Consider the following 27,795-nt stretch of genomic DNA (forward strand, 5'->3'; position numbering starts at 1 on the left):
CTGGGCAGGCAATGGTGGAAGAACAAGTAACACCGTCTCTTGATCTGATACTCGAAGCCACCAACTCAGATAGAGGCACTGCACATACTTTAGAGTGTAGCTTAGAGGCAGGATCTGCACATAGTGAGTCACCGGGCATGAGTGGGCTGCAACCAGGGCAGGATGAAAGGGTAGCGCAGCTGCCTGCTCTGGAAGGTGAGGTCGCACATGTGTTCTGCTGCAGAGGATTCAGATGGGGGTGGCCTACGGAAGAAGGTTGATGGGTATGCGCAATGAAATGCTTGGTGCAGACCTGCCAGTCAATGAGCATGGAGGAGTCTAGCAACAACATTGCACAGAGCTTTGCGCAGAGCTTGGTGCCCATCCTTTCCAGCGTGGATGTAGTGGCCACATCCACTAGCACAGTTGTGGACCCAACCGTGATGCAGCACAAGAAAAAGCCACCCAAATTGTGGAACCTTAGACTGAAGTCATGCAAGCTCAACTTGTTGCCACACAAGCACAACTGCTGCCATCATGGCTGCAGTTACCCGTGTTGAAAGGGGCTTGCAGGGTGTCACTGTAGTCCAGCAATCTGTCCTCCAATGGATTTCGAGGATTGCTGTGATGCCGCTCCCAAAGAGTGGTAGTGTCTCTGTTGTAAGCATCAGCGCAGGCCACAGGAAGATATTAAAGGATATTGAAGAACGTGCTTACGCCAGAAGGTTTTATTAAAGAACGTGCTGGACACTACTGTTTCCCAAAGATTGGGAGTTGGGACAAATTGGCCCTGAAATTCCTGTTAGGCCATTCCCGCGGGCAAACTGCAAAAAGAAAAAAATTGCGCACTTAATTTTCTCTCCTGCGCCGTCTTGAACTTGCGATTTTGTTGTGAAGATTCCCGGGCAGCATATGACGTCATGCCGCCCGGGAATGCAGCGCGCACGAAGCCTGTGGCTTCTTTTGTAGTCTGGTCCCGCCCACAGGAGCTGTCAAAAGGAGCTCATTTAAATAGGACACGCCCCTGATTTTTTTTTTTGCCTTGTGCTGCAGTAGGTTAGAGATCTCTCGCAGGTCGGGAGTATAAAGAACTGGAGCACCGAGCCCTTGCAACAGCGTGAGCCACCCCAACCTGCGAGAGGACACCACCGCAGGTCGGGAGTATAAGAAGTGGAGCATGCCACTGCAGCTTCCAGCATGAGCCGACACAAATGTGCGATGGCTTTGAGATGGGTGACTGGGTGACGTCATCAGGACCCAGGTCGCTGTTTGGAGCGTGGGCAGAAGCATCGGCAGGGCCCTGGTACAGCGGAGGAGTGGGAAGGTCATGGCGAACTTGCGACGAGTGATCGGGGCAGAGGAGTGATGAGGGATCGTGGCTGAGATTTGGTGGGTGATTGTGGCGGAGGAGCGGCGAGAGTTTGTGGCGGAGGAGCGGCGAGAGATCGTGGCGGAGGAGCGGTGAATGAGGGTACGGGGCCCAGAAGAGCCGAGGGCCCAGGGGCAGCATGGGCCAGTTCACACTGTGATATGTGTGTACACTCTGTCCGTGCAGCAGAGCAGGTCTCCAGTCGTCCTGGTCAACCCTTGCCACTGGATAAAGGCCTAGCTCTGTCAAGCCCGTATGGTGGCTAATGTGCAACGGCCACCACACATTAAAAAAATCCACGCTCAGCCATCTTCCACCCTTCAATTGGAGTTCAGGACTGGAACATCGGGTCCTTCATTGAAACATCTGTGAACTCATGTGGAAGCAAGTCATCCTCGTTCGAGGGACTGCTTATGATGATGGAGGTTAGAGATCACTACAAGGCTTTGAAAGGTGAGATTTTGCAATGATTTTTTAATCTTTTAGTTTAAAGATTGTCGAAATTATTTTAAATATTTTAACAGTTTTAAGCACTTTAAAAGTTAATTCAAGCAATAAAGACTGTTAAAATCCTTTTTAATCATTTGTAATAATTATCATTAAACAGGTGAGTGAATGGATGTATCTAGACAGGGGAACAATGCCGCATGAAATTAAATGATTTGATGAGATCTGCTAAGGTTTCTATAGTTATAAGAAATTTTAAATGTTTTTAATCTATTTAAAAGTGCATTGTTAACTGACTTAATTCATCTGGCAAGATGAGCTCATTGTGAAGTTTTGTGGCTGTGGTTCAATGAAAGGGCTTGTTTACATTGAACTGCTTCTAAGTTGTAAAAAGTGAACATTTGTGTGTCTCCAAGAGATCCAGGTGCTCGGTGTTGTTTTATTTTGTATTTCACTATTTTATTTAATATTTACAGTATAGCCTGGAGTCACTTGAAATTTTGATTTAACTTTTTTATTAACAACCAACGAAACATTACAACTGTTTGAAAAGTAGCAAATATATCTTATTGGTGAGTCTTTATTACAGTAAGAAACAAAATAAATCACTTTAAACTGTTTACATGTTTTAATCAAAGACACAGACTTTTGAAAATGTTTGTAAGGTAGCAATTATCGAACAAAGATGAAAAACTTTGATGCAATAACATTTTACTTTTTCACTTTAAATTCAGTTTCATTTCTGTGCCTTGCTGGGCTTGGGCCGGGCGAGAGGGCGGGGTGGAGATGGTGAGGGAGGAGGAGACTGTATCATCACCTCGTAAGCTTGTTTCCATTTACTGCTGTTTATTCAGTTTGTGTTAAGAACTCCTCAGCATCGACTGACTGCTGCTTATGCTGAAGGCGGAGCTGTAAGGGAAATCAACCTGTTATGACCCTGCCTGGAGAGAGGAGGAATACTAAACAGGGTTCTGTATGAGGTCACACAAACACAAGATAAAAACTGAGAATCTTTCATAGGATGCTTTCGATAAATTATAAATGCCACACCGATCACATCTGTCAGCATAGCTCAGTGATTAGGAGACTACATTTGAAACTGGCTATGTATAGGATTGTAGGTTCAAAGATTGGATTGAATATAACATGCTTTTATTTCCATAAAAGGTGTTTTTAACCAATATACATCACATTGCATTTTTATTCCTCTCTTGCCGCTATACAATGCGCACAGTATGCAGGCTGTACTCCTGCTTTATGGGGTGCAGAACTTTTGTGCCCTAATCCAGGGCAGAAGATTTCTAAAGCTCGGATGTCTGCGTGAAAACTCATCGCCGGGCAAGACCTGTCAAGGTCCAGCTGGACAGGTTGAAAAAGCTGGTGTTCAGCGCATGCGCATTGTGCGCTGAAAACCGGCTTTTCCGATGTCTTCCCAGGTCCGTAGACACTTAGTACAGACCCAGGAAGACATCTGGACATCGGAATTTCAGCCCCATTGTATTTTCTTGTTTGCTGAAAATGTCTGGAGCAGACCGAGGTTTCTGAGCAACAATGGCCAGGAGAGAAAACTCATCCCAGGCGATTGGCAGGATTGTTCAGTAATGGAAAACCACTTAGTCCAAGATCGGGTGTGAAGCAGAAACCAATCAATGGCCATTTACGCCATTACCTGGATGAGATAGCCCCGAAAGGCGGGAAACTGAACAAAGAACTGCCATTAAGTCCCAGACCCAATGGAAGCAGAAGCCATCAGGAGCCATCAACAGAATATCTGAACGTAAGATCTGGGATGCTGGGCCATTCAGATAATCACCCCTGCCAAAGGAAATACTCTATTTTGGCAGGAAGAAGCATGGACTGCAACATATAAGAGAAGGCAGTTTGCTGCCATTTCTCCCTCTTCTCTCTTCACTTCAAGAATTGTGCACTCCATCCGGGACGGAGAGGAAACCCATGAATGAAGGACCAAGAGCCTCGCTCCTCTACCTTCGGAAGGATCCTCAAGACCAGGACCTGAATGCTGCAGCAGCGGCACGGAATCGGAAGGGAAAGTTTTCCCCAAGGAAGAAGCAGTGAGTAAGCCAATGGATAATCTGAGTGAGCATTAACTAAGCCCACGCACCATTAAGACCACGAATCAAGTGTGAGGGAGCGTCGTGTGTCCCAAACGAAGCCTTAGTGGTTTAGTGGGAGGTGCTGCATGTGATTATAGTGTGTGTAAGGTAGAATTTGTTGGACGAATCCAGTTAAGCCCTGTACATTACCGTAGTGTGTTGTTTTCTTAATCGTTTTAATTCGCGACAGGGGCCTGTTAGGATAGGCCAGCTTTTGTACTGTTGTACTGTTTCATTTACGCCACCAGGTGTTACTTATAGTAGTGTGTGTACATGTGTGTGTATGTGTGTGTGTGTGTGTGTGTGTGTGTGTGTGGAACCGAATAAAGTATTGTACAGTTGAGGTCGAAAGATCTGTCTCTGGTTCAGTTTTCTGTTCCCCCAAATAATTCCTGTGTCTAGAACCGTAGGCTGGTGTGATTTGAAACCACCAAGGCAAACCGCCTACAGAATCTGGTGACCGCAGCAGGACACAGATTAAGGGAACAGAAGAGCATGAAAGGTCTAGAAGCCAAGAGATCGGCAATGGGGGATAGGATTTCCTCATAGGTTTTCGGGAAAGTCAATGTAACCCAGCAATGGGTGTTTGATCTGTTACGGGCTGATAGTCCTCAGGACAGGGCTGCAGAGTGGACAGGGAGCAAGGAGCATAAAAGGCGAAGGAAAAGGCGATTTGGCTCCTGCGCCTGCAGCAACAGGTACAGCTGCTCCGGGAGCAGGTTGGAAAACTACAGGCCGAGCTCAGAGTCGGAAGAGCAATCAGCCGCGAGGGGGTTAGTCGGTAACAGACTAGTAGAGGAGTTGCACGAGGAAAGGCAGGAGAAGCGCACTCAGGAAGAAACCTTCCACAATACCGGGGACTACCTGCAGTGCCAGGTCACTGAGGCAAAGCTCAGTGAGCAGGCTGCATGGCAGGATAATGCCCGGTTAACAGGGAAGGTTGGTGGGTTGGCAGGGCAGATAAAAGACATCAAAATAGTGTACAGAGTAGCTAGGAGCAGGAGGTACGAGGATTCGCACCACGGACTTTGTGAGGAAAGAATCCAGAGCCTAACACAGACCCTGTCCAAAGCCAGAGGGATGGTTTGTTTAATTGCCCTGGGGAAGCTCGGGTGGACTGGGAAGAGGAAAGGCAGGAGACTGAGGATTGGGTCTGGGATAAGGAAGCTCGACCGGTGCTGGATGCGCCACCGGGACCCATGTGTCCTCTGCGGCAACAGAAATTCGGTCCACCAGGCCAGCTGCACAGTGATTACGTGGTCCCATTTACCACCCCACAACTGCAGGCGATGTTAGTAAACTTACCCAAGCTCAGAAAGGAAGGAGATCCCTCCATCCACTTCGCGGACGTGGAACAGATAGGGGGGCTCAATGGGTGTAGTGAGGGTAAAGCTCACAAGCTGCTACTGTTTTCCCTGGAGGGAAAACTTTATCAGACCTTGTCCGCAGCTACCAAGTTGGCATAGGGAACAACTGTGGGGTTGAAGGAAGAGATCCTGAGGGCCAGTCTATGGCTTGTCTACAAAAAGGCCGTGGGTGGCGTGATGGACAGATTGCAGTTGCTAGGGGAGCCAAGGAACCACTGGCTCAGGACCCTTTGCCACGAATCAGGGTAAAAGCAGAGGCCTGGTTTGACTCTGAGGATCTCGCAAATCTCGTAGGATCAACCTGGCTTTTAAAACCGGTTCAGAGGAGGAGACCAAACCAAGTAAAGGCCGAGTGCATGAGATGAAGGCTAGTGAGGGTAGCAAGAAGGAATAGTATCAGGAAGGGGGAGTGTAGAGAAGGCAAGGACATGCTTTAGGTGTGGAAAGACGGGACACTGGAGGCGAGAGTGCCTGACCCAGACAAAGGGGCAAGGCAAAGGGAGTCCTCCGGTGCCCACGGAAAGACCTGTCGAACCGAAGGGGCCGACCGGGGAACCACTGGACGTTCTGGTGGCCGCCCATCAGACAGTTTTTGGGCAGAAGGGAAGGGAAGGGTAGATGCTGCCATGAGCACAGTGATCCCGACCGTTCCCGTGAGCCCACCACCTTGTCTAGCACGCGCCCAGCCTGAATTCCTGTGTCCGCTCATGTACGATGAGTGGGGCAGACCTTGTGTGAGGATGGGGGTGGAGATGGTACACGGGAAGTACTTGGTGCACACCGGAGCTTCGAGCAGGGTGACCCGTGCAAGGGACCCGGCCAATTCACCCTGGTCTAGCAAGGTCCCATTCAGGCGGGAGCGAGGTCCAGACCTTTGGCCATAGAATTAGTATCCCTCCACACAAGGTGAGAATGCGCCCTAATGAAATGGGAACAGCCGGGGTCAGGAGTCCTAGTGGCTGACTTTATGCTAGCTCACAGAGTAATTGTGCCTTTGGGGGGCAGTGGGTTAGAAACATAGAAACATAGAAAATAGGTGCAAGAGTAGGCCATTCGGCCCTTCGAGCCTGCACCGCCATTCAATGAGTTCATGGCTGAACATGCAACTTCAGTACCCCATTCCTGCTTTCTCGCCATACCCCTTGATCCCCCTAGTAGTAAGGACTATATCTAACTCCTTTTTGAATATATCCAATGAACTGGCATCAACAACTCTCTGCGGCAGGGAATTCCACAGGTGAACAACTCTGAGTGAAGAAGTTTCTCCTCATCTCAGTCCTAAATGGCCTACCCCTTATCCTAAGACTGTGTCCCCTGGTTCTGGACTTTCCCAACATAGGGAACATTCTTCCCGCATCTAACCTGTCCAGTCCTGTCAGAATCTTATACATTTCTAGGAGATCTCCTCTCATCCTTCTAAACTCGTGTATAAAGGCCCAGTTGATCCAGTCTCTCCTCATATGTAAGTCCAGCCATCCCTGGAATCAGTCTGGTGAACCTTCGCTGCACTCCCTCAATAGCAAGAATATCCTTCCTCAGATTAGGAGACCAAAACTGAACACAATATTCCAGGTGAGATCTCACCAAGGCTCTGTACAATTGCAGTAAGACCACCCTGCTCCTATACTCAATCCCCTAGCTATGAAGGCCAACATACCATTTGCCTTCTTCACCGCCTGCTGTACCTGCATGCCAACTTTCAATGACTGATGAACCATGACACCCAGGTCTCGCTGCACCTCCCCTTTTCCTAATCTGCCGCCATTCAGATAATATTCTGCCTTCGTGTTTTTGCCACCAAAGTGGATAACCTCACATTTATCCACACTATACTGCATCTGCCATGCATTTGCCCACTCACCAAACCTGTCCAAGTCATCCTGCAGCCTCTTAGTGTCCTCCTCACGGTTCACACTGCCACCCAGTTAAGTGTCATCTGCAAACTTGGGAGATATTACACTAAATTCCTTCATCTAAATCATTAATGTATATTGTAAAGAGCTGGGGTCCCAGCACTGAGCCCTGCGGCAATCCACTAGCCACTGCCTGCCATTCTGAAAAGGACCCGTTAATCCCGACTCTCTGCTTCTGTCTGCCAACCAGTTCTCTATTCACATCAGTACATTACCCACAATACCATATGCTTTGATTTTGCACACCAATCTCTTGTGTGGGACCTTGTCAAAAGCCTTTTGAAAATCCAAATACACCACATCCACTGGTTCTCCCTTGTCCACTCTACTAGTTACATCCTCAAAAAATTCCAGAAGATTTGTCAAGCATGATTTCCCTTTCATAAATCCATGCTGACTTGTACCAATCTTATCACTGCTCTCGAAATGCACTGCTATTTCATCCTTAATGAATGATTCCAACATTTTCCCCACCACCGATGTCAGGCTAACCGGTCAATAATTACCCGTTTTCTCTCCCTCCTTTTTTAAAAAGTGGTGTTACATTAGCAACCCTCCAGTCCATAGGAACTGATCCAGAGTCGATAGACTGTTGGAAAATTATCACCAATGCATCCACTATTTCTAGGGCCACTTTCTTCAGTCCTCTGGGATGTAGACTATCAGGCCCTGGGGATTTATCGGCCTTCAATCCTGTCAATTTCCTGAATGCAATTTCCCGCCTAATAAGGATATCCTTCAGTTCTTCCTTCTCACTAGACCCTCGATCCCCGGAAGGTTATTTGTGTCTTCCTTTGTGAAGACAGAACCAAAGTACGTGTTCAATTGGTCTGCCATTTCTTTGTTCCCCATTATAAATTCACCCGAATCAGACTGCAAGGGACCTACGTTTGCCTTCACTAATCTTTTTCTCGTCACATATCTGTAGAAGATTTTGCAGTCAGTTTTTATGTTTCCGGCAAGCTTCCTCTCATACTCTATTTTCCCCCTCTTAATTAAACCCTTTGTCCTCCCCTCTGCTGAATTCTAAAATTCTCCCAGTCCTCCAGTTTGCTGCTTTTTCTAGCTAATTTGTATGCCTCTTCTTTGGAATTAATACTATCCTTAATTTCCTTTGTTAGCCACGGTTAAGCCACCTTCCCAGTTTTATTTTTACTCCAGATAGGGATGTACAATTGCTGAAGTTCGTCCATATGATCTTTAAAGGTTTGCCGTTGCCTATCCATCGTCAACCCTTTAAGTATCATTTGCCAGTCTAATCTAGCCAATTCGCGCCTCATACCATCAAAGTTACCTTTTCTTAAGTTCCGGGCCCTAGTTTCTGAATTAACTTTGTCACTGTCCATCTTAATAAAGAATTTTACCATATTATGGTCACTCTTCCCCAAGGGGCCTCGAATAACAAGATTGCGAATTAGTCTCTTATTACACATCACCCAGTCTAGGATGGCCAGCTCTCTGGTTGGTTCCTCGACATATTGGTCTAGAAAACCATCCCTAATACACTCCAGGAAATCCTCCTCCACCGCATTGCTACCAGTTAGGTTAGCCCAATCAATATGTAGATTAAAGTCGTCCATGATTACTGTTGTACCTTTATTGCACACATCCCTTATTTCTTGTTTGATGCTGTCCCCAACCTCATGACTACTATTTGGTGGCCTGTACACAACTCCCACTAACATTTTCTGCCCTTTGGTATTCCGTAGCTCCACCCATACCGATTCCACCTCATCCAAGCTAATGTCCTTCCTTACAATTGCATTAATTTCCTCTTGAACCAGCAATGCCACCCCGCCTCCTTTTCCTTTCTGTCTGTCCTTCCTAAATGCTGAATACCCTTGGATGTTGAGTTCCCAGCCTTGGTCACCCTGGAGCCATGTCTCCGTGATGCCAATCACATCGTATCTGTTAACTGCTATCTGTGCAGTTAATTCATCCACCTTATTCCGAATACTTCTCACATTGAGGCACAGAGCTTTCAGGCTTGTCTTTTTAACACACTTTGACCCTTTAGAATTTTGCTGTAAAGTGGCCCTTTTTGTTTTTTGCCTTGGGTTTCTCTGCCCTCCACTTTTACTATTCTCCTTTCTAGCTTTTGCTTCTGTCTCCATTTTATTTCCCTCTGTCTCCCTGCATAGGCTCCCATCCCCCTGCCATATTAGTTTAACTCCTCCCGAACAGCACTAGCAAATACTCCCCCTCGGGCATTGGTTCCGGTCCTGTCTAGGTGCAGACCGTTCGGTTTGTACTGGTCCCACCTCCCCCAAAACTGGTTCCAATACCCCAGGAATTTGAATCCCTCCCTTCTGCACCACTGCTCAAGCCACGTATTCATCTGAGCTATCCTGCGATTCCTACTCTGACTAGCACGTGGCACTGTTAGCAATTCTGAGATTACTACCTTTGAGGTCCTGCTTTTTAATTTAATTCCTAGCTCCCTAAATTCATCTCGTAGGACCTCATCCCGTTTTTTTACCTATATCGTTGGTACCTATAGGCACCACGACAACTGGCTGTTCACCCTCCCTTTTCAGAATGTCCTGCACCCGTTCCGAGACATCCTTGACCCTTGCACCAGGGAGGCAATATACCATCCTGGAGTCTCGGTTGCAGCCGCAGAAACGCCTATCAATTCCCCTTACAATTGAATCCCCTATCACTATCGCTCTCCCACTCTTTTTCCTGCCCTCCTGTGCAGCAGATCCACCCACGGTGCCATGGACTTGGCTGCTGCTGCTCTCCCCTGATGAGTCATCCTCCTCAACAGTACCCAAAGCGGTGTACCTGTTTTGCAGGGGACTGACCGCAGGGGACCCCTGCATTACCTTCCTTGCACTGCTCTTCCTGTTGGTCTTCCATTCCCATCTGGCTGTGTACCCTTCTCCTGCGGTGAGACCAACTCACTAAACGTGCTATTCACGTCATTCTCAGCATCGTGGATGCTCCAGAGTAAATCCACCCGCAGCTCCAGTTTCACAACGCGGTCCGTCAGGAGCTGCAGGCGGATGCACTTCCCGCACACGTAGTCGTCAGGGACACCGGAAGCGTCCCTGACTTCCCACATAGTACAGGCGGAGCATAACACGTGTCCGAGCTGTCCTGCCATTGGCTTAACCCTTAGATAAACTTAATGTGGCAAAAACAAGGCTAAAGGTGAGCTACTGATATAGAAAAGAAAAAAGAAAAGCTACTTCCCAATCACCAGCTAATCATTTACCCCCTTGTCTGTGACGTCACCTTTCAATTTCTTTCTGCTTCTTTTTTGCCTTCTCTCCCCGCTGCAGCTGCACAATCACGCCTTCATAGACTTCCCGACACCACGCACTCCTGCCTCTCGGACTGCCGCCGCGTCTCGCTGCCGCTGGGCCTTTATAGGCCTCCCGACACCATGCACTCCTGCATCTCGGAATGCCTCGGTGCAGGCAGCCAGGAATGATATATGCGTGTTATACGGGGCCTGGTTGTTAAACGAGGGGCGCAGTAATCTGGAGGACCTACAGCAAGGTCGCGTCCCATCGTGGGTTAGCAACCGGCACCTTGCAGCGCTCAGCCCATATGATAATTCGATGAGTCCGTGTCAGCTCCGATTAGCTTCCGAAGCCTACCCAGTCCCAAGTTGATTGCGGCTGGTCCAATTACACAGTGGTGTTACATTAGCTACCCTCCAGTCCATAGGAACTCATCCAGAGTCGATAGACTGTTGCAAAATGATCACCAATGCATCCACTATTTCTAGGGCTACTTCCTTAAGTACTCTGGGATGCAGACTATCAGGCCCCGGGGATTTATAGGCCTTCAATCCCATCAATTTCCCTAACACAATTTCCTGCCTAATAAGGATATCCTTCAGTTCCTCCTTCTCGCTAGACCCTCGGTCCCCTTGTACTTCCGGAAGGTTATTTGTGTCTTTCTTCGTGAAGACAGAACCAAAGTATTTGTTCAATTGGTCTGCCATTTCTTTGTTCCCCATTATAAATTCACCTGAATCCGACTGCAAGGGACCTACGTTTGTCTTCACTAATCTTTTTCTCTTCACATATCTATAGACTAATCTTTTTCTCTTTACCTGGCGGCAAGGGCTGTGTCCTCATGATGGCGAGGTTGTGCAGCATGCAGCTAACCACAACGAATCTTGAGACATGCTCTGGCGAGTTCTGCAGAGCTCCTCCAGAGTGGTCCAGGCAGTGGAAGCGTTGTTTGAGGACCCCAAAGGTCTGCTCGATCACTTTTGTTATATGCGTGCTGGCCACATGTGGTTGGATTGCACACTGGAGTCAAGAGCCAGGTGATCAGCGATAGCCAGGCCACCCAGTAACCACCCTCTGGTTTGTTGTGGTGGATCAAATGCAGATGGTACAGCAGACAGCTGCAGAATGAAGGCATCATGGCTGCTGCCAGGATACCGAGCATTAACTTGCATGATGCACCGAGTATGGTCGCACAGCAGCTGGACATTGAGGAAGGAGAATGCCTTCCGATTATGGTACATCCCCGTATTCACATGTGGTGCCCGCAATGCAACGAGTGTACAGTCAATGGCACACTGCACCATGAGGAAGCCGGCTATCCTGGCAAAGTCATGTACTCATTCCACCTGTTTCTCTTTGGCAAGAGAGAATGAAATGTATTGACCTCTCTTTGCATACTGAGCCTCATGCAACTCCCATATGCAACCATGAATGTGAACTGAGAGATATTGGAAATGTCGCCTGCTGCAGCCTGGAAGGTACCAGATACATATCAATTCATGGCACGCTACCCTTCACAACCACTGACAATGCCGTCCTCACCCTGTTGAGACTGCAGGTCTGCCCGGCACAGGTGGCAGATTTCAGTGAGCACCTCCTTAGTGAAGTGAGACATCACATGCACTGTTCCTCGCTGAGGTTGAGGTAGGAGAATTGCTCCCTAATCGTGCTAGGTGGATATGGCCTCCTGCTGAGAGCTCTTCTCCCTATCCTCCCTCTTTGAGCACCTTGTCCTCCTCTTTGCCCCCTCTGCTCATTCTCCCCATTATGCAGCAGGCCAAGGATCATACAAACTGCTACACCAATGTCTGGGAGCACCTGGTCTGAGCCGAAGCCTTGAAGTAACCTGCCATACCACTCCGTTGAGACTTCAGCAACTTAAAATAAGACACCAAACCAAGAAACACCTCTACAAACGCATCAAGAACCTGTAGAAATTAATCAGCAACAAACCTAAAAGCAGATAAAGATCCTTTTAAATAGCGCTGGTGGGGGGGGGTCCTTCCTGCTGCTGAAAGCATGAGAGCAATAGTCCAGCACTGAGGACGGAAATTTCAGCGCTGCCATTAAATCAACATTGCACACTGATTGATGTCACGATCTGCCTACTCTGCATACTTCCGCCGCACACAAACGAATTGTAAGTGGTTTTGCCCTTGGTGGTTTCGAATCACCTCCCCTTACAACAGTTCTAGACACCGGAATTATAGTAGTGAACAAAAATACAGTTATAGCCAGATCTTTCGGCCTCAACCATCACAATACTTTTATTCAATTTAAAGCACACACCTGCACCCAGTAAAACACACCCTGGTGGTGTAAAACAAACACAATACAACACACAATCTTGGCCCATCTGAACAGGTCCCTAACGTGAAGTACCCATGACGAAAACACCCTTGCTTGGTTCGATAGGGCACCACCGAATCTATCTAACAGACTGTGCGTACACCTATGATCCGTGTAGCAAATCTCCCCTAAGGCTTGGTTGGGACATATGACACCCCTTCATACTATGCGGTGGTCTTAAAGATATGTGGGCTGGGATAAATGCTCAACAATTACCCCTCTGGCTTACTTGCTGCTTCTCCCGATGAGGCACTGCACCAATCTGTGGTATTCAAGTCCAGTCTCAAAGTCAGCTTCCCAGTCGAAGTGGCAAGGCTCTCTTTGCTTGTAGATGGTGGTTTCTTCACTCCATCCCAGACGGAGTGCTCGGTCTTTGAGTGCGTTTAACGAAGCAAGCAAGCGTAGAGGAGGAGAGAGAAAGAGAGATGGCAGCCAAAACTGCCTCTCTTCTACTTTCAAAAATGCTTCTTCTCGAGCCAAAAGTTAGCCCTTCGCCTGAGGCAGTACAACTGAAAGAACAAAATGAAAACACCTTTTTGGCCGGTGTCTTTGTCAACTGTTCTGTTCCTGGGGATAAGGCCTCAACAAGTCTGGGTGGCCGAAAAGCTTCCTTTGTGTCTTGAGCATCGACCGATCTTCCTGATGGGCTCCCCATCAACCATCTTCCTGCGATGCGTTCCTGCATCCAGCCATCAGCCCATTCATGCCCACCTGATGTGTATTCCTGTGGAACACGTTTGGATCTGTCCCACGTCATGTTCTTTGCCCTTCTGCAGTAACAGTAAAGTTAAAAGCAATGTCCAAAACTTAAAAGTCCAAAACTTTATGCTTTTACTGTCGATGTTTTCGCTGAATCCTTACACAATTCACCAAAATGACGTCTGACGTGGCCCGCATCAGAAGTGTACCTGCGCGGATGCCATTGACACAAAGCACCTAAAATCGGGCACTACGGCCCATATTTATTTTCCATCCCTAGTTGCCCAGATTAGGTGGTCATGGTCTCCTCAAACTGCTGCATTCCATGAGCAATATTTTAAATATATAAAATATCTATTTTCATTCCATCATTTTGGTTCACTATTGTCTGTATCAAATCTAAATGCTGATGATACTGTAATGAGATTTGTCATTTGGACTATCTTTTCACTGATATCCAAGATGAGCCTAGATATCAATTCATGGAATTTCCTTTGGAATCTCCAGCTCTTTACTTGTATACATCATTAATATGACTTTTTTGATTCACAGTATTATAATAGCTGATCTTGGTGATGTTTGTCACAATTAGTATAAGGATCTAGAGTATCATTGACCAAAGCATAGTTTATCTGAAATTTACATAATAAAATACATTTACCACAATAGCCTGCAATTTCTTTTAAACTGTTATCAACCCTGGTCAATAGACATTGATGTAGTAAAGTGGACTGGGAAAATAGATTAAAGGGTAAAACAGGATAAGCAGCAGCAAACATTTAAGAAGATAATTCATAACTCTCAGCAAAGATATATTCCAGTGAGAAAGAAAGACTCTAAGAAAAGGATGAACCAGTCGTGGCTAACTAATGAAGTAAAAGATAGTATCAAATTGTAAACAAAGGTATAAAATGTTGTGAAGCAGTGGTAGGCCAGAGGATTAGGATATTTTTAGAAACCAGCAAAGGACGACTAAAAAAATGATAATGAGAGAGAGAAAATAGTTTGAGAGTAAATTAGCAAGAAATATAAAAACAGACAGCAAGAGCTTCTACATGTATATAAAAAGGAAGAGAGTAGCTAAAGTAAACATTGGTCCCTTACTGAGACTGGAGAATTAATAATGGGAAACAGGAAAATGGCAGAGACTTTGAACAAATATTTTGTATCGGTCTTCATGAGAAGACACTAAAAGCATCCCAAAAATTGATAATCAAGGGGCTATTGGGGAGGAACTTAAAACAATCACTATCACTAGAGAAAAAGTACTAGGCAAACCAATGGGATTAAAGGTGGAAAAGTCCTCTGGACATGATGGCCTGCATCCTAGGGTCTTAAAAGAATTGGCGGCAGAGATAGTGGATGCATTGGTTGTAATCTACCAAAATTCCCTGGATTCTGGAGAGGTCCCAGCAAATTGGAAAACCACAAATCTAACGCCCCTATTTAAAAAAGGAGGAAGACAGAAAGCAGGAAACTATAGACCAGTTAGCCTAACATCTGTCATTGGGAAAATGCTGGAGTGCATTATTAAGGAAGTAGTAGCAGGACATTTAGAAAATCATAATACAGTCAAGCAGAGTCAGCATGGTTTTATAAAAGGGAAATCATATTTGACAAATTTGCTCCAGTTCTTTGAGGATGTAACGAGCAGGGTGGATAAAGGGGAACCAGTAGGTGTCATGTATATGGATTTCCAGAAGGCATTCGATAAAGTGCCACTTAAAAGGTTACTGGACAAGATAAGAGCTCACAGGGTTGGGGGTAATATATTAGCATGGATAGAGTGGCTAACTAACAGAACACAGAAAATTGGGATAAATGGATCATTTTCAGGTTGGCAAACTGTAACTACTGGGGTGCCATAGGGATCAGTGCTGGGGCCTCAACTATTTACAATCTATATTCATGATTTGGATGAAGGGACCGAGTATAATGTAGCTAAATTTTCTGATGATATAAAGATAGGTGGGAAAGCAAGTTGTGTGGAGGATGCAAAGAATAGGCTAAGTGAGTGGGCAAAAATTTGACAGATGGAGTATAATGTGGGAAAATGTGAAGTTATCCACTTTTGTGGAAAAAATAAAAAAGCAAATGATTATTTAAATGGGGAGAGATTACAAAATGCTGCAGTACAGAGGGATCTGGGGGGTCCTTGTACTTGAAACACAAAATTAGCATGCAGGTACAGCAAGTAATTAGGAAAGCAAATGGAATGTTAGCCTTTATTGCAAAGGGGATGGAGTATAAAAGTAGGGAAGCCCTGCTACAACTGTACAGGGTATTGGTGAAACAACACCTGGAGTATCTCGTACAGTTTTCTCTCCTTATTTAAGGAGGGATAAAAACATAAAGAACATAAGAAATAGGAGCAGCAGTAGGCCATACGGCCCCTCGAGCCTGCTCTGCCATTTAATATGATCATGACCACTTCCCTGCCCGCTCCCCATAACCCCTTATCGCTTAAGAAACTGTCTATTTCTGTCTTAAATTTATTCAATGTCCCAGTTTCCACAGCTCTCTGAAGGAGCAAATTCCACAGATTTACAACCATCAGAAAAGAACTTACTCCTCATCTCAGTTTTAAATGAGCAACCCCTTATTCTAAGATCATTCCCTCTAGTTCTAGTCTCCCCTATCAGTGGAAACATCCTCTCTGCGTCCACCTTGTCAAGCTACCCTCATAATTTTATACGTTTCGATAAGATCACCTCTCATTCTTCTGAATTCCAATGAGTAGAGGCCCAACCTACTCAACCTTTCCTCATACGCTTGAATTGGCGGCAGTTCAGAGAAGGTTCACGAGGTTGATTCCTGAGATGAAGGGTTTGTCATATGAAGAAAGATTGAGCAGGTTGGGCCTATACTGATTGGAATTTAGAAGAATGAGAGGTGATCTTAATGAAATGTATAAGATTCTGAGGGAGCTTGACAGGGTAGATGCAAAGAGGATGTTTCCCCTCGTGGGGGAATCTAGAACCAGGGGGCACAGTTTCAGAATAAGGGGTCGCCTTATGAGGAAGAATTTCTTCTCTCAGAGGGTCGTGAATCTTTGGAATTATCTACCCCAGAGAGCTGTGGAGGCTAGGTCATTGAATATATTTAAGGTGGAGACAGATTTTTGAAAGATAAGGGAGTCAAGGGTTATAGGGAGAGGGTAGGAAAATGGAATTGAGGCCAAAATCAGAGCAGCCATGATGTTATTGAATGGTGGAGCAGTTTTACATAAGAACATAAGAATTAAGAACAGGAATAAGCCATCCAGCCCCTCGAGCCTGCTCCGCCATTCAATAAGATCATGGCTGATCTGGCCGTGGACTCAGCTCCACTTACCCGCCCGCTCCCCATAACCCTTAATTCCCTTATTGGTTAAAAATATATCTATCTGTGACTTGAATACATTCAATGAGCTAGCCTCAACTGCTTCCTTGGGCAGAGAATGCCATAGATTCATAACCCTCTGGGAGAAGAAATTCCTTCTCAACTCGGTTTTAAATTGGCTCCCCCGTATTTTGAGGCTGTGCCCCCTAGTTCTAGTCTCTCCTACCAGTGGAAACAACCTCTCCGCCTCTATCTTGTCTCTCCCTTTCATTATTTTAAATGTTTCCATAAGATCACCCCTCATCCTTCTGAACTCCAACGAGTAAAGACCCAGTCTACTCAATCTATCATCATAAGGTAACCCCCTCATCTCCGGAATCAGCCTAGTGAGTCATCTCTGTACCCACTCCAAAGCCAGTATATCCTTCCCTAAGTAAGGTGACCAAAACTGCACGCAGTTTTGATGGGCCAGATGGCCTACTCCTGCTCCTATTTCTTATGTTCTTATGTAAATATAGTTTTTTTTTTAAATGGACCAGATTAGGTAAGAAGCATGTTCTGCTGATAATTAGAGTAACACGAGAAATGTTAAATCTTAAAATATACACTTTGTAAACATTAAAAATCATGTCACCTTATACAAAATCCTTTGTGTACCAAATCAATTTCATACTGATCCAATTTCCATTAACGTCTACAACTGATCTTTGAGATTTCAGAATGCAGTACCCTGTAAACTAAAATTAAGGGAGGATATAGAACTAAAAAACATCTACATATAAAAATTGCACAAAACAATTGGGAAAGATTCCTAAGTAATCAAGACTATTTTCCAACACAAAACCTTTGTTATTGTCTGCCAATACTGCATTTCAAAAAGACTCAAAAGTTCTCAAACAAAAATTGTGCCTCAGAAAACGAAAGTATTACAGCACCCTGATGGCTGTTTCCAACAGTTTCACAGTACAGTATCACAGTTGGGATGTCCAAATATTTTACTACAAATTAAGATCTACCGCTACTAATATGTTGCAACTTTCTCAAGCAGAAACATCTGTAAAGGGTAGATCGCATGGATGTTATGCCTGCTTGAAAGGTAAGGTGACTGGAGAGTTAGTAACATGTCTGGCACAAGTGGCCCCCGACAGCTTTTTGCATTGGTGCACTCCTTGTTGGTCGGCGGCGCGGCCGCCCTTAAAGGGGAGGTGGTGCTGCCAGCGACGCCATTTTATATTTTATTGTTGGGCGACCGACAATTATGCCCCTAGGTTTGGCGCTTCTGCGTCGTGATGACATAATCAGAGGCGTGCTGACATCATCAGCGCAGCACTTGACATCATCAGCGGCATGCTGACATCATTAGTGCGGCGCTGACATCATTCGCGCGGCGCTGACGAGCGATCGGGGCGGCCGAGCTGCCGTAAGGCAATTCTGTCCCTTAGCCTCAAGCAAAGAATAACGTCCAAGTGCCGAATATCGATGGCGCGCATGCGGCGGAGAAAAACTTCAAAAAACGGAAGGTGAGCCCCGTTTCGGGCAGTGGTAAATTTCTACCCTTAACTGTTTAACAAAGGTATGTATTGGAAAAAACATCATAGAATCATACATCACAGAAGGCGGCCATTCAGCACATCGTGCCTGTGCCGACTCTTTGAAAGAGCTATTCAATTAGTCCCACTCCCCTGCTCTTTTCTCATAGCCCTGTAAATGTTTTCATCTTCAAGTATTTATGTAGTTCGCTTTTGAAAGTTATTATTTAATCCGTTTCCACCAACCTTCAGGGAGTGTATTCCAGATAACAATTTGCTACGTAAAAAAAAATTCTCCTCATCTTGCCTCTGGTTCTTTTACCAATCACCTGACGAAAGGTCACGGACCTGAAACGTTAACTGTTGCTCCCTCCACAGATTCTACCTGACCTGCTGAGTATTTCCAGCATTTTCTGTTTTTATTTCACCTTAAATCTGTGTCCTTTGGTTACCGACCATTCTGCCACTTATTTACTTATTAAAACGCCTCAATTAAATCTCCCCTGCAACCGTCCTTGCTGTAAGAATAATAATCCCAGCTTCTCTATTCTCTCCATGTAACTGAAGTTCTGCATTCCTGATACCATGTTAGTAAATCTCATCTGCACCCTGTCCAAGGCCTTCGCAGTGTCCAGAATTGGACAATATTCCAGTTGGGGCTTAACCAATGATTTAGAAAGGTTTAGCACATCTTCCTTGCTTTTGTACTCTGCCTCTGTTTATACAGCCAAGGATCCTGTATGCTTTTTTTTTTAAAAAACAGCCTTCTCAACTTGGCCTGCCACCTTCAAATATTTGTGTATGTATTTCTCGGTTCCTGCACTCCCTTTAAAATTGTACCATTTAGTTTACATTGCCTCTCCTCATGCTTCCTACCAAAATGCATTGCTTCACATTTTTCTGCATTAAATTTAATCTACCATGTGTCCGCCTATTTCATCAGTCTCTTTATGTCCTCCTGAAGTCTATTATTATCTTCCTCACTGTTTACTACATTTTGGAGTTTTGTATCATCTGCAAACGTTGCAATTATGCCTTGTATATGGTGTTTAATTATATATCAAAAAGGGCAATGGTCCCAATACCGACCCCTAGGGGACACTACTGAATACGTCTTTCCAGTCTGAAAAACAACTGTTCACAACTACTCTGCTTTCTGTCCCTCAGCCAATTTCATATCCAAGCAGCCACTGTCTCTTTAATCCCATGGGCTTTACTTTTGCTAACAAGTCTATTATGTAGTACTTTATCAAAGTCTTTTGAAAGTCTATGTTCACAATATCAAACACACTGCCCTCATCAATCCTCTCTGTTACTTCAAAGAACTCAATCAAGTTAGCAAGTTAGTTAAACACAATTTGCCTTTAACAAATCCATGCTGGTTGTCATTTATTAACACATTTTTCCAAGCGACAATTAATTTTATCTCAGATTAATGTCTCAAAGTTTTTCCAACACTTTCCGACATTAGGCTGACTGGCCTGTAGTTGCCAAGTTTATCCCTCTCTTTTTTTAAATAGGGATGCAACACATTTGCAATTCTCCAGTTCTCTGGCACTACTCCCATATCTAAGGAGGATCAGACGATTGTAGCCAGAGCCTCCGCTATCTCTACCTTTACTTCCCTCGGCATCCTAGGATGCATTCCATCCGGATCGGGTGAATCTTCTACTTTGAGGACTGCCAACAATTTATGTACCTCCTCTTTATCTATTTTTATCCTATCCAATTTCTCTACTACTTCCTCCTTTTCTGTGACATTGGCAACATCGTTTTTTTTTAAAAAGGTGAAAACAGATGCACAGTATTAATTTAGTACCTGAGCCATGCCTTCTGCCTCCAGATGATGATCTTTTTGGTCCCTAATCAGTCCCATCTTTTCTTTGACGACTCTTTTACCATTTACATGTTTATAAAAGACACTTGGGTTCAATTTTATGTTGCCCACTAATCTATTCTCATATACTATCTTTGCCCCTAGTATTTCATTTTTCCATTCTCCTCTTTTCTTTTTGTATTCAACTTGGTTCGCTACTGTAGGAGTCTGACATTTATCATAAGCATCCTTTTTCTGTTTTATTTTAATCTCTATCATTAGAGAGTGACTAAAGAAAATTGTCAGGAGACATAAAACTGGATATCCCCACAATACTCAGCACTCCGAGAGGCTAGTAGCACAAAGGCCCCACGCTCAGCACATTGCTATTATGTGGCATTAAACCATGTATTTGTTATTTAAGTGAGCCCAAGTTAGCATGGTGTGCGACTTAAAGCTGAACTGGGAGGCAATAGTATTTCCCAAAATATTGCAGTTCTTGTCTTTCTCAGCGGTAGAGGTCACAGGGGAAGGAGGTACTGTCAAAATAACCTAGGTGAGTTGCTATAGTGCATCGTGTACATCATACATACTGCAGCCACAGTGCACCAGAATATACATTTTCAATAATAACTCCTAAACCCATCTTTTATAGTCCTAATCCAAGATCAAATTTACTTTCACACAGTTATAATATTGTTTCTGAATAATGGCAATGAAAATTATGAATATTAAACTTTTAATTTCTGAAGCAAAAGAGAATTGTAATAAAACACACTGAAGCTCATTATTGAGCAAGGAAAAGAGTTAACTCCATGAATCACAGGGACATGTTTGTATTTTAACCTTTAAAAATTTATTAGTGTCTTTTGATGAATACCAATGTTTCATTAAAGTTTGTGTAAAAAAAAAATCTCATTATGCTGAACTGTCCAAAGCAGTACAGTCTTGGTTTACTGAACTTCGTCTTTGGGGTTTGAATATTATATTGTAGAGAGGATTACAGATAGCTGACACTGAAACTGAAAACAGTAACTGTCGAGCAGGTCTGATAATGAAAACAGCAAAGCCACAGCAGCTCTCAACTTTCTTCAAACCACCTTTTTCATTATTTACAATACACAACTGGCAGCATTTGAATTTATTAGTAAAGCTAGTTTTGGTTGTGTACTGGCTGCCTTTTTTTTGTTTTTATTGAGACATCCCAACTAAATGGAGCTGGGGTGAAGAATATTTGAGTCACTACAGCTTTGAAAAGTCAAAATGATGAGATTTAGTTCATTTCAAATAAAAAAAAAATATTTAAAACACTAAGGGGCCGAAATTGCCTCCTCCCGAAATGGCGGACATTCTGGCAATTTTCAGCTCTTTGGTTTATGTTTCCGGTCGGAGTGGTGTTGGTGTCGGGACAGTTAAAGGGGAGGGCTGCTGCGAACTCTGCAGCCAATTTAGTGGCAAACACTGGGCCACCAGGGAGGGTTTCAGCCGTACCAGTGGCCTGGCACCCAAGAGAAGATGCCGGGCTGCCTGTTGGCGGCCTGGCTGAACCCGCGGGCATAATTGTCGGCCTGGCAATCGGCTGACAAAAAATAAAATGGAATCGCCGGCAGCGCGACCTCCCCTTTAAGGGCGGCCCAGCCACAAAAAGGGTACCGACAGAAAAAGCGGTCAGTGGCACTGACCGCGAAGGTGTCCCTCCCGTGGGGCAATTTCGAAAGGGGGTCGCCGCCGGTTGTGAAGGGGTTGGCGCATGCACAACACGGCAGGAAAACGGGCGTGGCAGTCCCGTACACTGCTCCAAAACTAAAAAAAAAAGAGGGTAATATACAAAATGGCAGCTCATCTGTGCCGACCGAGCGGTGATTGAGGCGGTCACAGCCCTTATAGAAAGGGGCAATTTCGGCCCCTAACAATGTACCCTTAATAATAGCTTAAATAAAAACTCAACATTTTTACCTCTATCACTGAAGTCATCGACAAGTATGATTTCTGCGATAAGCTCTGGTGGCGAGCGATTAAGAACACTGTGCACAGTTCGAAGGAGCGAGGACCAGCCTTCATTGTGGAATGGTATGATGACACTGGTATTTGGAAGTTTCTCCATATACAGTTTCTTCTTGCAGCTGTTAATCAAATGTGCGCAATTAATGGTTACTGTGCAAACACCATTGTAGAATCTGAAGTAGCCATTGTGGCAAAATGTAGGCCAGTTTTTAAAACTATAGTTTTTTATACACAATCAATAGCCCTCAGTTTAGGGCTTTATCAAACATAAAACCAGCAACTTTCTCAGTCTCTGTATAAATAGACAGTTAATCCTAGAAGGTGCACTTTGACATCCATAAGATCACCAAGCACCCCACTGGCCTGTTGGGTCTCACTGTTGTGACCACCTGGATCCTAACATCGTCTTTCCTCTTCACCACAATCCATTGGTGTATGGCGTCGAGGTGATCGTAAAAGGGGTCCCCATCTGGTCAACATGAATTGATGTCCTATGAAAAATAGCCCAGTTTGAGAATATCATGTACTCTCTCAGGTTAATTGAGGAAAAATTCTTCAAAAACTGGGCCATGTTTGGTCCACTGACTATCAACAGCAGCATGTCAGGCAGTGAGACCAAAGTCCATTCCACCCAGAGTAACTGTCAAATATCTGGTGGCACAGTCGAAACCAATGAGGCACTAACAAAGCAAGTGAGTACAGCATTGCATGGCATTACCACTGCCATCAAATGGAATCGGTTTCCAAGGTGATCCACAACCTCAATCAGTTAGTAATGTTTGCTCGCTATCACAATACGCCATGTACATAAGTATATTGTACACTATGAATGCAATATATGTCTGTGTTAAAACCAAAGAACAATTACAATAAATACACATCAATTGCAATGGCAATGAAGAGCAATACAATAATCATAAAAGTATACCGCAGAGAGTATTATCACCGTCACATTGTGACGAACACATCTTTAGCAGCATCACCACTTAATTTTTGCTATTTGCAACTAAGATGGGGATTGGCATACACCAATGCTCTAGCTGAGACCTAACCAGTGATTTATAAAGGTTTAACATAACTTCCTTGCTTGTGTACACTATGTCTCTATTTATAAACTGCTGTATCATGCCTCTTCAAATACTGATCCTATAACAATAAAAAGACATGCGTCAATATTACCAATTACTGAAGCTCAAATTTAACTTTCCATTGCTTTAGATAGAAAGCCACTTTTCTCCCTGCATTCTGTCAGAATATTTTTTGATGCAATTTGGTTCCTAAACTGGAATCTTGGAATCCTTGAGAGCCTATCAATTGTAGCAGAGCATGTTTCTTCACCCATAGCAATGATGAAAGTCACGAGTACCTATTCTGATCTCAGGGATTTGGAGGAATCCTAAAAATTATCAAGACATGTTGGTGAGTTTTTTCAGCTGAACTGAAGGGTTTTTACGACCCAATAAAAGATTAGCTTCCTGCATAATCCGTGCATTAGAAAGCAGTTCATCCTTATCCATGCCTTTGATACCTCGAGACTCGATTATTCCAATGCTCTCCTGGCCACCTTGCACCCTCCATATAATCTTGAGCTCATCCAAAATTTTGCAGCCCGTATCCTAATTCACAGCAAGTCCTGTTCACCTGCCACCCCTGTGCTCACTGATACAATTGGCTTCCGGTCTGGCAATGCCTCAATTTTTCAATTCTCATCCTTGTTTTCAAAATTTTCATGGTCTCACCCCTCCCTATTTCTGTAATCTCCTCCAGCCCTACAACACTCAGATTTCTGAGTTCCTCCAAACATGGCCTTTTGTCAACCAATCAGATTAAAGAATCCTCACTGAGGCACGCAGAATCTAAACCAGGAAGTGCAAAGCAGGAAGTATAAATTAGATTCCAATCATGTACAGAAAGCGAAATGAAGATTGTGAAAGGAAGCTGGAATTGAGAGCGAGAGAAGAGAGAGAGAGAGAGAGAGAGATGAGAGACAGACAGAAAGAGTTTTAAAAAACTATTTAAAAAAAATCTCTAACACTAATTAACTTCTGAAGGAATGAGACTCCACACTTGTAAAATTACATTTTCAGGACCAGAGATGTTTGGCAGTAATTATCACTTATCATGCCATTAAAAATTAACTACTCCTGAGTGCACTAGCCCTAACCTTTTCTAGTGTGTTTTTTGTGAGTAACTAGTACCCCAACTTCATGCCCTTACATAAATTTCAATGCCGAGTCTATTGAAGAGGTACCATTATACTGCGGCCTGTGGAGGAGCAAAGCAACTTGGACTGCAACTTCTGGAATTCGACCTTTAACTGCACATGTGCATACAGCAGAAGTTGCTGTCCGATTTACTCCATAATAATAGTGAGCGTTCATAGTCTCACCATTATTAACGCAAAATCCAGGTCGATATCTCCTAATGTAGCTCGTTGTCAAATATTGATCGATAATGCTGCTGTTAAACACCTTGGGACATGTTACTACATTAAAGGCACTATATAAATAGAAGTTGTTGTTCAACACTATTGTCGTCTTGAATTCTTTAAAGTATACCGTACGCATGCGCTAAATCTCGAACTTGCGATCTGTCAAGGTATGCCTTTACAGATCATCTGTTTCACCTTGGAAATCACTATTGCTGCTGCAGAGTTGGGTTATTTTCCCACCATCTGCCCAGAAATTACGTTCAAAAATGTTACGGTTAGTGAAAGCAGGCGCAGGACCCCGTTTCATAGCTTAAAAGATCCATGTATGGATTTTAGTGGAGGAAACTTTTTTTGTGGGTCAATTAAGATTCAAATGGCCGTGCCTTTCAATTTAAAGCATATATAGTGTGACTCAGTACAGAACTGACACCCAATCTTCAAAACCAGGAAACATGTCAAACGAGAATAAAATGGTTTCAATTTTGCTAACACGATGTTCAATATAAATTGGTGTTTTTTGTGTGTATGTGAGAGAGACATATACAAGCACACAAGTAAATATTTGTAGCATTGTATTGCTAAGAACATAGTTATCACAGTACCAGTTTAATTAATTGTTTTTATAATTTTTTAGAATATAATTTCAATGGAAGAGACAGATGTTTCTGTGGGCATAGCTTAGTTTTGACAGATTTTGTGGGCGTGTCTTCCCTCACTTATGGGCTGAATGCTGCACTCCTGGCCTCCTGGATATCATGCGCTGTGCACAACTCTGCAGCACAGAAGAGCAAGTCTCCATTCTGGGCCTTGCACAAGGCAAGTTCGTATTCTATTCGTAGGTTGGCGGCGTATTCCAAAGCTACACCACCGACCGCAATTTTTGGGCCATTAATCAGCTACTAGCACATTTCATTTAATGTGGTAGTTACCCATTTCATTCCTCCATAAATAAATTTGATTTTGCCCAGAATATTTTTACAAGCAAAAGTCAATGCAGGTGACAGTCTGGCAATTCCCAAGCTAACAGAAGAGTACACATAAATCATAAAAATGTGCACAATAGCATCTCGGAAGCTGTAACCATTGCTGCAAAAAAAGTGTATGCCTACATCAAAGCTATGGTGGAATTAAATTTCATCGGTAGGGATTTGAAAAAGGAAAGCTAAATATTACAGCTGTTTTTCTTTACCTGCTCCATTTCCTTTAACCCAATGATTAGGGTGAGAAGTAAGGAAAAGTTCTGTGTCAGAAGGGCAGAGGACGAATGCAGTAAAAAGCTGGGTTTACCAGTCTGTTATCAGGATTGGATGGGCCACATCGTCCGCATGCTTGGCACGAGACTCCCAAAGCAAGCACTCTACTCGGAACTCCTATATGGCAAGCGAGCCCCAGGGGAGCAGAGGACACCCTCAAAGCCTCCTTGAAAAAGTGCAACATCCCCACCGACACCTGGGAATCCCTGCCCTAGAATGCCTAAAGTGGAGGCGGAGCATCCGGGCAGGTGCTGAGCACCTCAAGTCTCAATGCCGAGAGCAAGCTGAAGCTAAGCATAGACAGAGAACTCATTTTTAGTGTGGAAGCATGTAATCCTCGACTCCAAGGGACTGCCTAAGAAGAGAAGTCAGAAACTGGAGTTAGAAGTCTAAAGAGCAGAATTTGGTTCATGGACACTGGTATCCTGGAATCCAAACTAAAGCTGTTTATTTCACTGTGCAAGACCTGTGCTTGCATCGCCAGTTCCAATGCACGGTTTCAGTGTAGCCTGCTGCAATTCAAAGATAAATTGTCCAGAATTTACTCAGGCTAGTGGCCGGTTAGATATTTCTTTAAAAATAAATTAGATTTTGCCAGCCTTAGCAAATCTTGGTCAGTTTACCTTCATGTTGTATCCTGCTGTGCAAGATCCACGCATCAGGAACCAGTCATACGAGCACAGGTCTTTTGCAATATAAAAACAGTTTCAAACAGTGTCACTGTATAAGAGGCTGCATATGAGCTGGCAGTAGTTTGTGCCCACAGTTATGAGATGTAATAAACCACTGTGAGCAGACTTTTTAAATTGGCTTAGTGAGCTTGTTTTTTTGGCACAAACAGCTTTGCTCAACTCAGCACACAGGCATTTACCATAAAAGTAATAGATCTTTACTTGAAAAAGATCTCCCTCCATGATCTGCTATTGTTTCCCTTCTCCACTCTTGACAGCATTCAATGCGTGCTGGGGTATGATTCCATGGGAACCAAGAGTGTCTGATACCTTGCTCCAACAGTCATTATTTCTGAGGGCTTAGACAGTGAGTGTTAGCAAGATAATCAATCACAGCTGAACGAGATCCTGTTCTAGCATAATATTCACATAAGCTAGCTCCCAGTTGAGGTTGCTGAATTGTGGAAGGAAGCATGAACCACTGGCTGATATTCTTTTCTAACCTCAACTAGAATTGTAAGTAGATTGAATATTGCCTAATTTGTACCCCCTACAATTGTAAAATAAGAGCAGCCTTTCAAATGCCTTTGATTTTTTGAAAATTCTTCATGTTCTCCAATATGAGAAAACTCATACAAAAGCATTGACCAGAAATGTTGGCCCCAAGTTTCCACATGATTTGCTCCTGATTTTTAGGAGCAACTGGTGTAGAAAGGAGTATCTTAGAAATCGGAATTCTCCACATTTAGTTTGCTCCAGTTCTAGTCAGGTAGAACAGTTTCACTTTGGAACAGAATTCTTTTTTCAAAAGGGGGCATGTCCGGCCACTTACGCCTGATTTCAAAGTTTCGTGAGTGAAAACTTACTCCAAACTAACTTAGAATGGAGTAAGTGAAGATTTTTGTACGCTCGAAAAGACCTTGTCTACACTTTAGAAAATCAGGCGTCGGTTACAAATTAGGTGTAGGGAACGAGGTGGGGGGGAGGGGGGAAGGGAAGTCATTAAATTCTACAATCAATCCTTAGTTATACTTATACAAATATTATACAAATAAATCCAACCTGAATAAAAATTTATAAGCAAAGAAAAGATTAAATAAACCATGCTCCTACCTGTGTGAAAGCGCTTCAGGCAGGCCTTTCATGTTGGAGACAGGCAGCGGTGTGGCGTCAGTGTCTCGACGGCAGCAAGCTTCGAGCTGAGCTGCAGTGCTTGAGGCAGGCCTTCATTCTCTTCGTGGCTGGCCGCGAAGAAGCAGCACCGGACGGACCCGAGGCCATT

General features: G+C 44.2%; 1 protein-coding gene across 1 annotated transcript in view; it reads right to left on the minus strand.

Moving 5' to 3' along the window:
• The window catches only part of LOC139262070 (polypeptide N-acetylgalactosaminyltransferase 10-like), a 157,247-nt gene that overhangs the window by 47,731 nt on the left and 81,721 nt on the right, over positions 1-27,795 (minus strand). The window contains exon 4 of the mRNA XM_070877225.1: positions 22,111-22,277. Within this exon, the coding sequence (XP_070733326.1) occupies positions 22,111-22,277 (167 nt within the window). The remainder of the gene's footprint in view (positions 1-22,110; positions 22,278-27,795) is intronic.

The sequence above is a fragment of the Pristiophorus japonicus genome, chromosome 4, assembly GCF_044704955.1.
Source record: "Pristiophorus japonicus isolate sPriJap1 chromosome 4, sPriJap1.hap1, whole genome shotgun sequence".
In the NCBI taxonomy this organism is placed as follows: Eukaryota; Metazoa; Chordata; class Chondrichthyes; family Pristiophoridae; genus Pristiophorus; species Pristiophorus japonicus.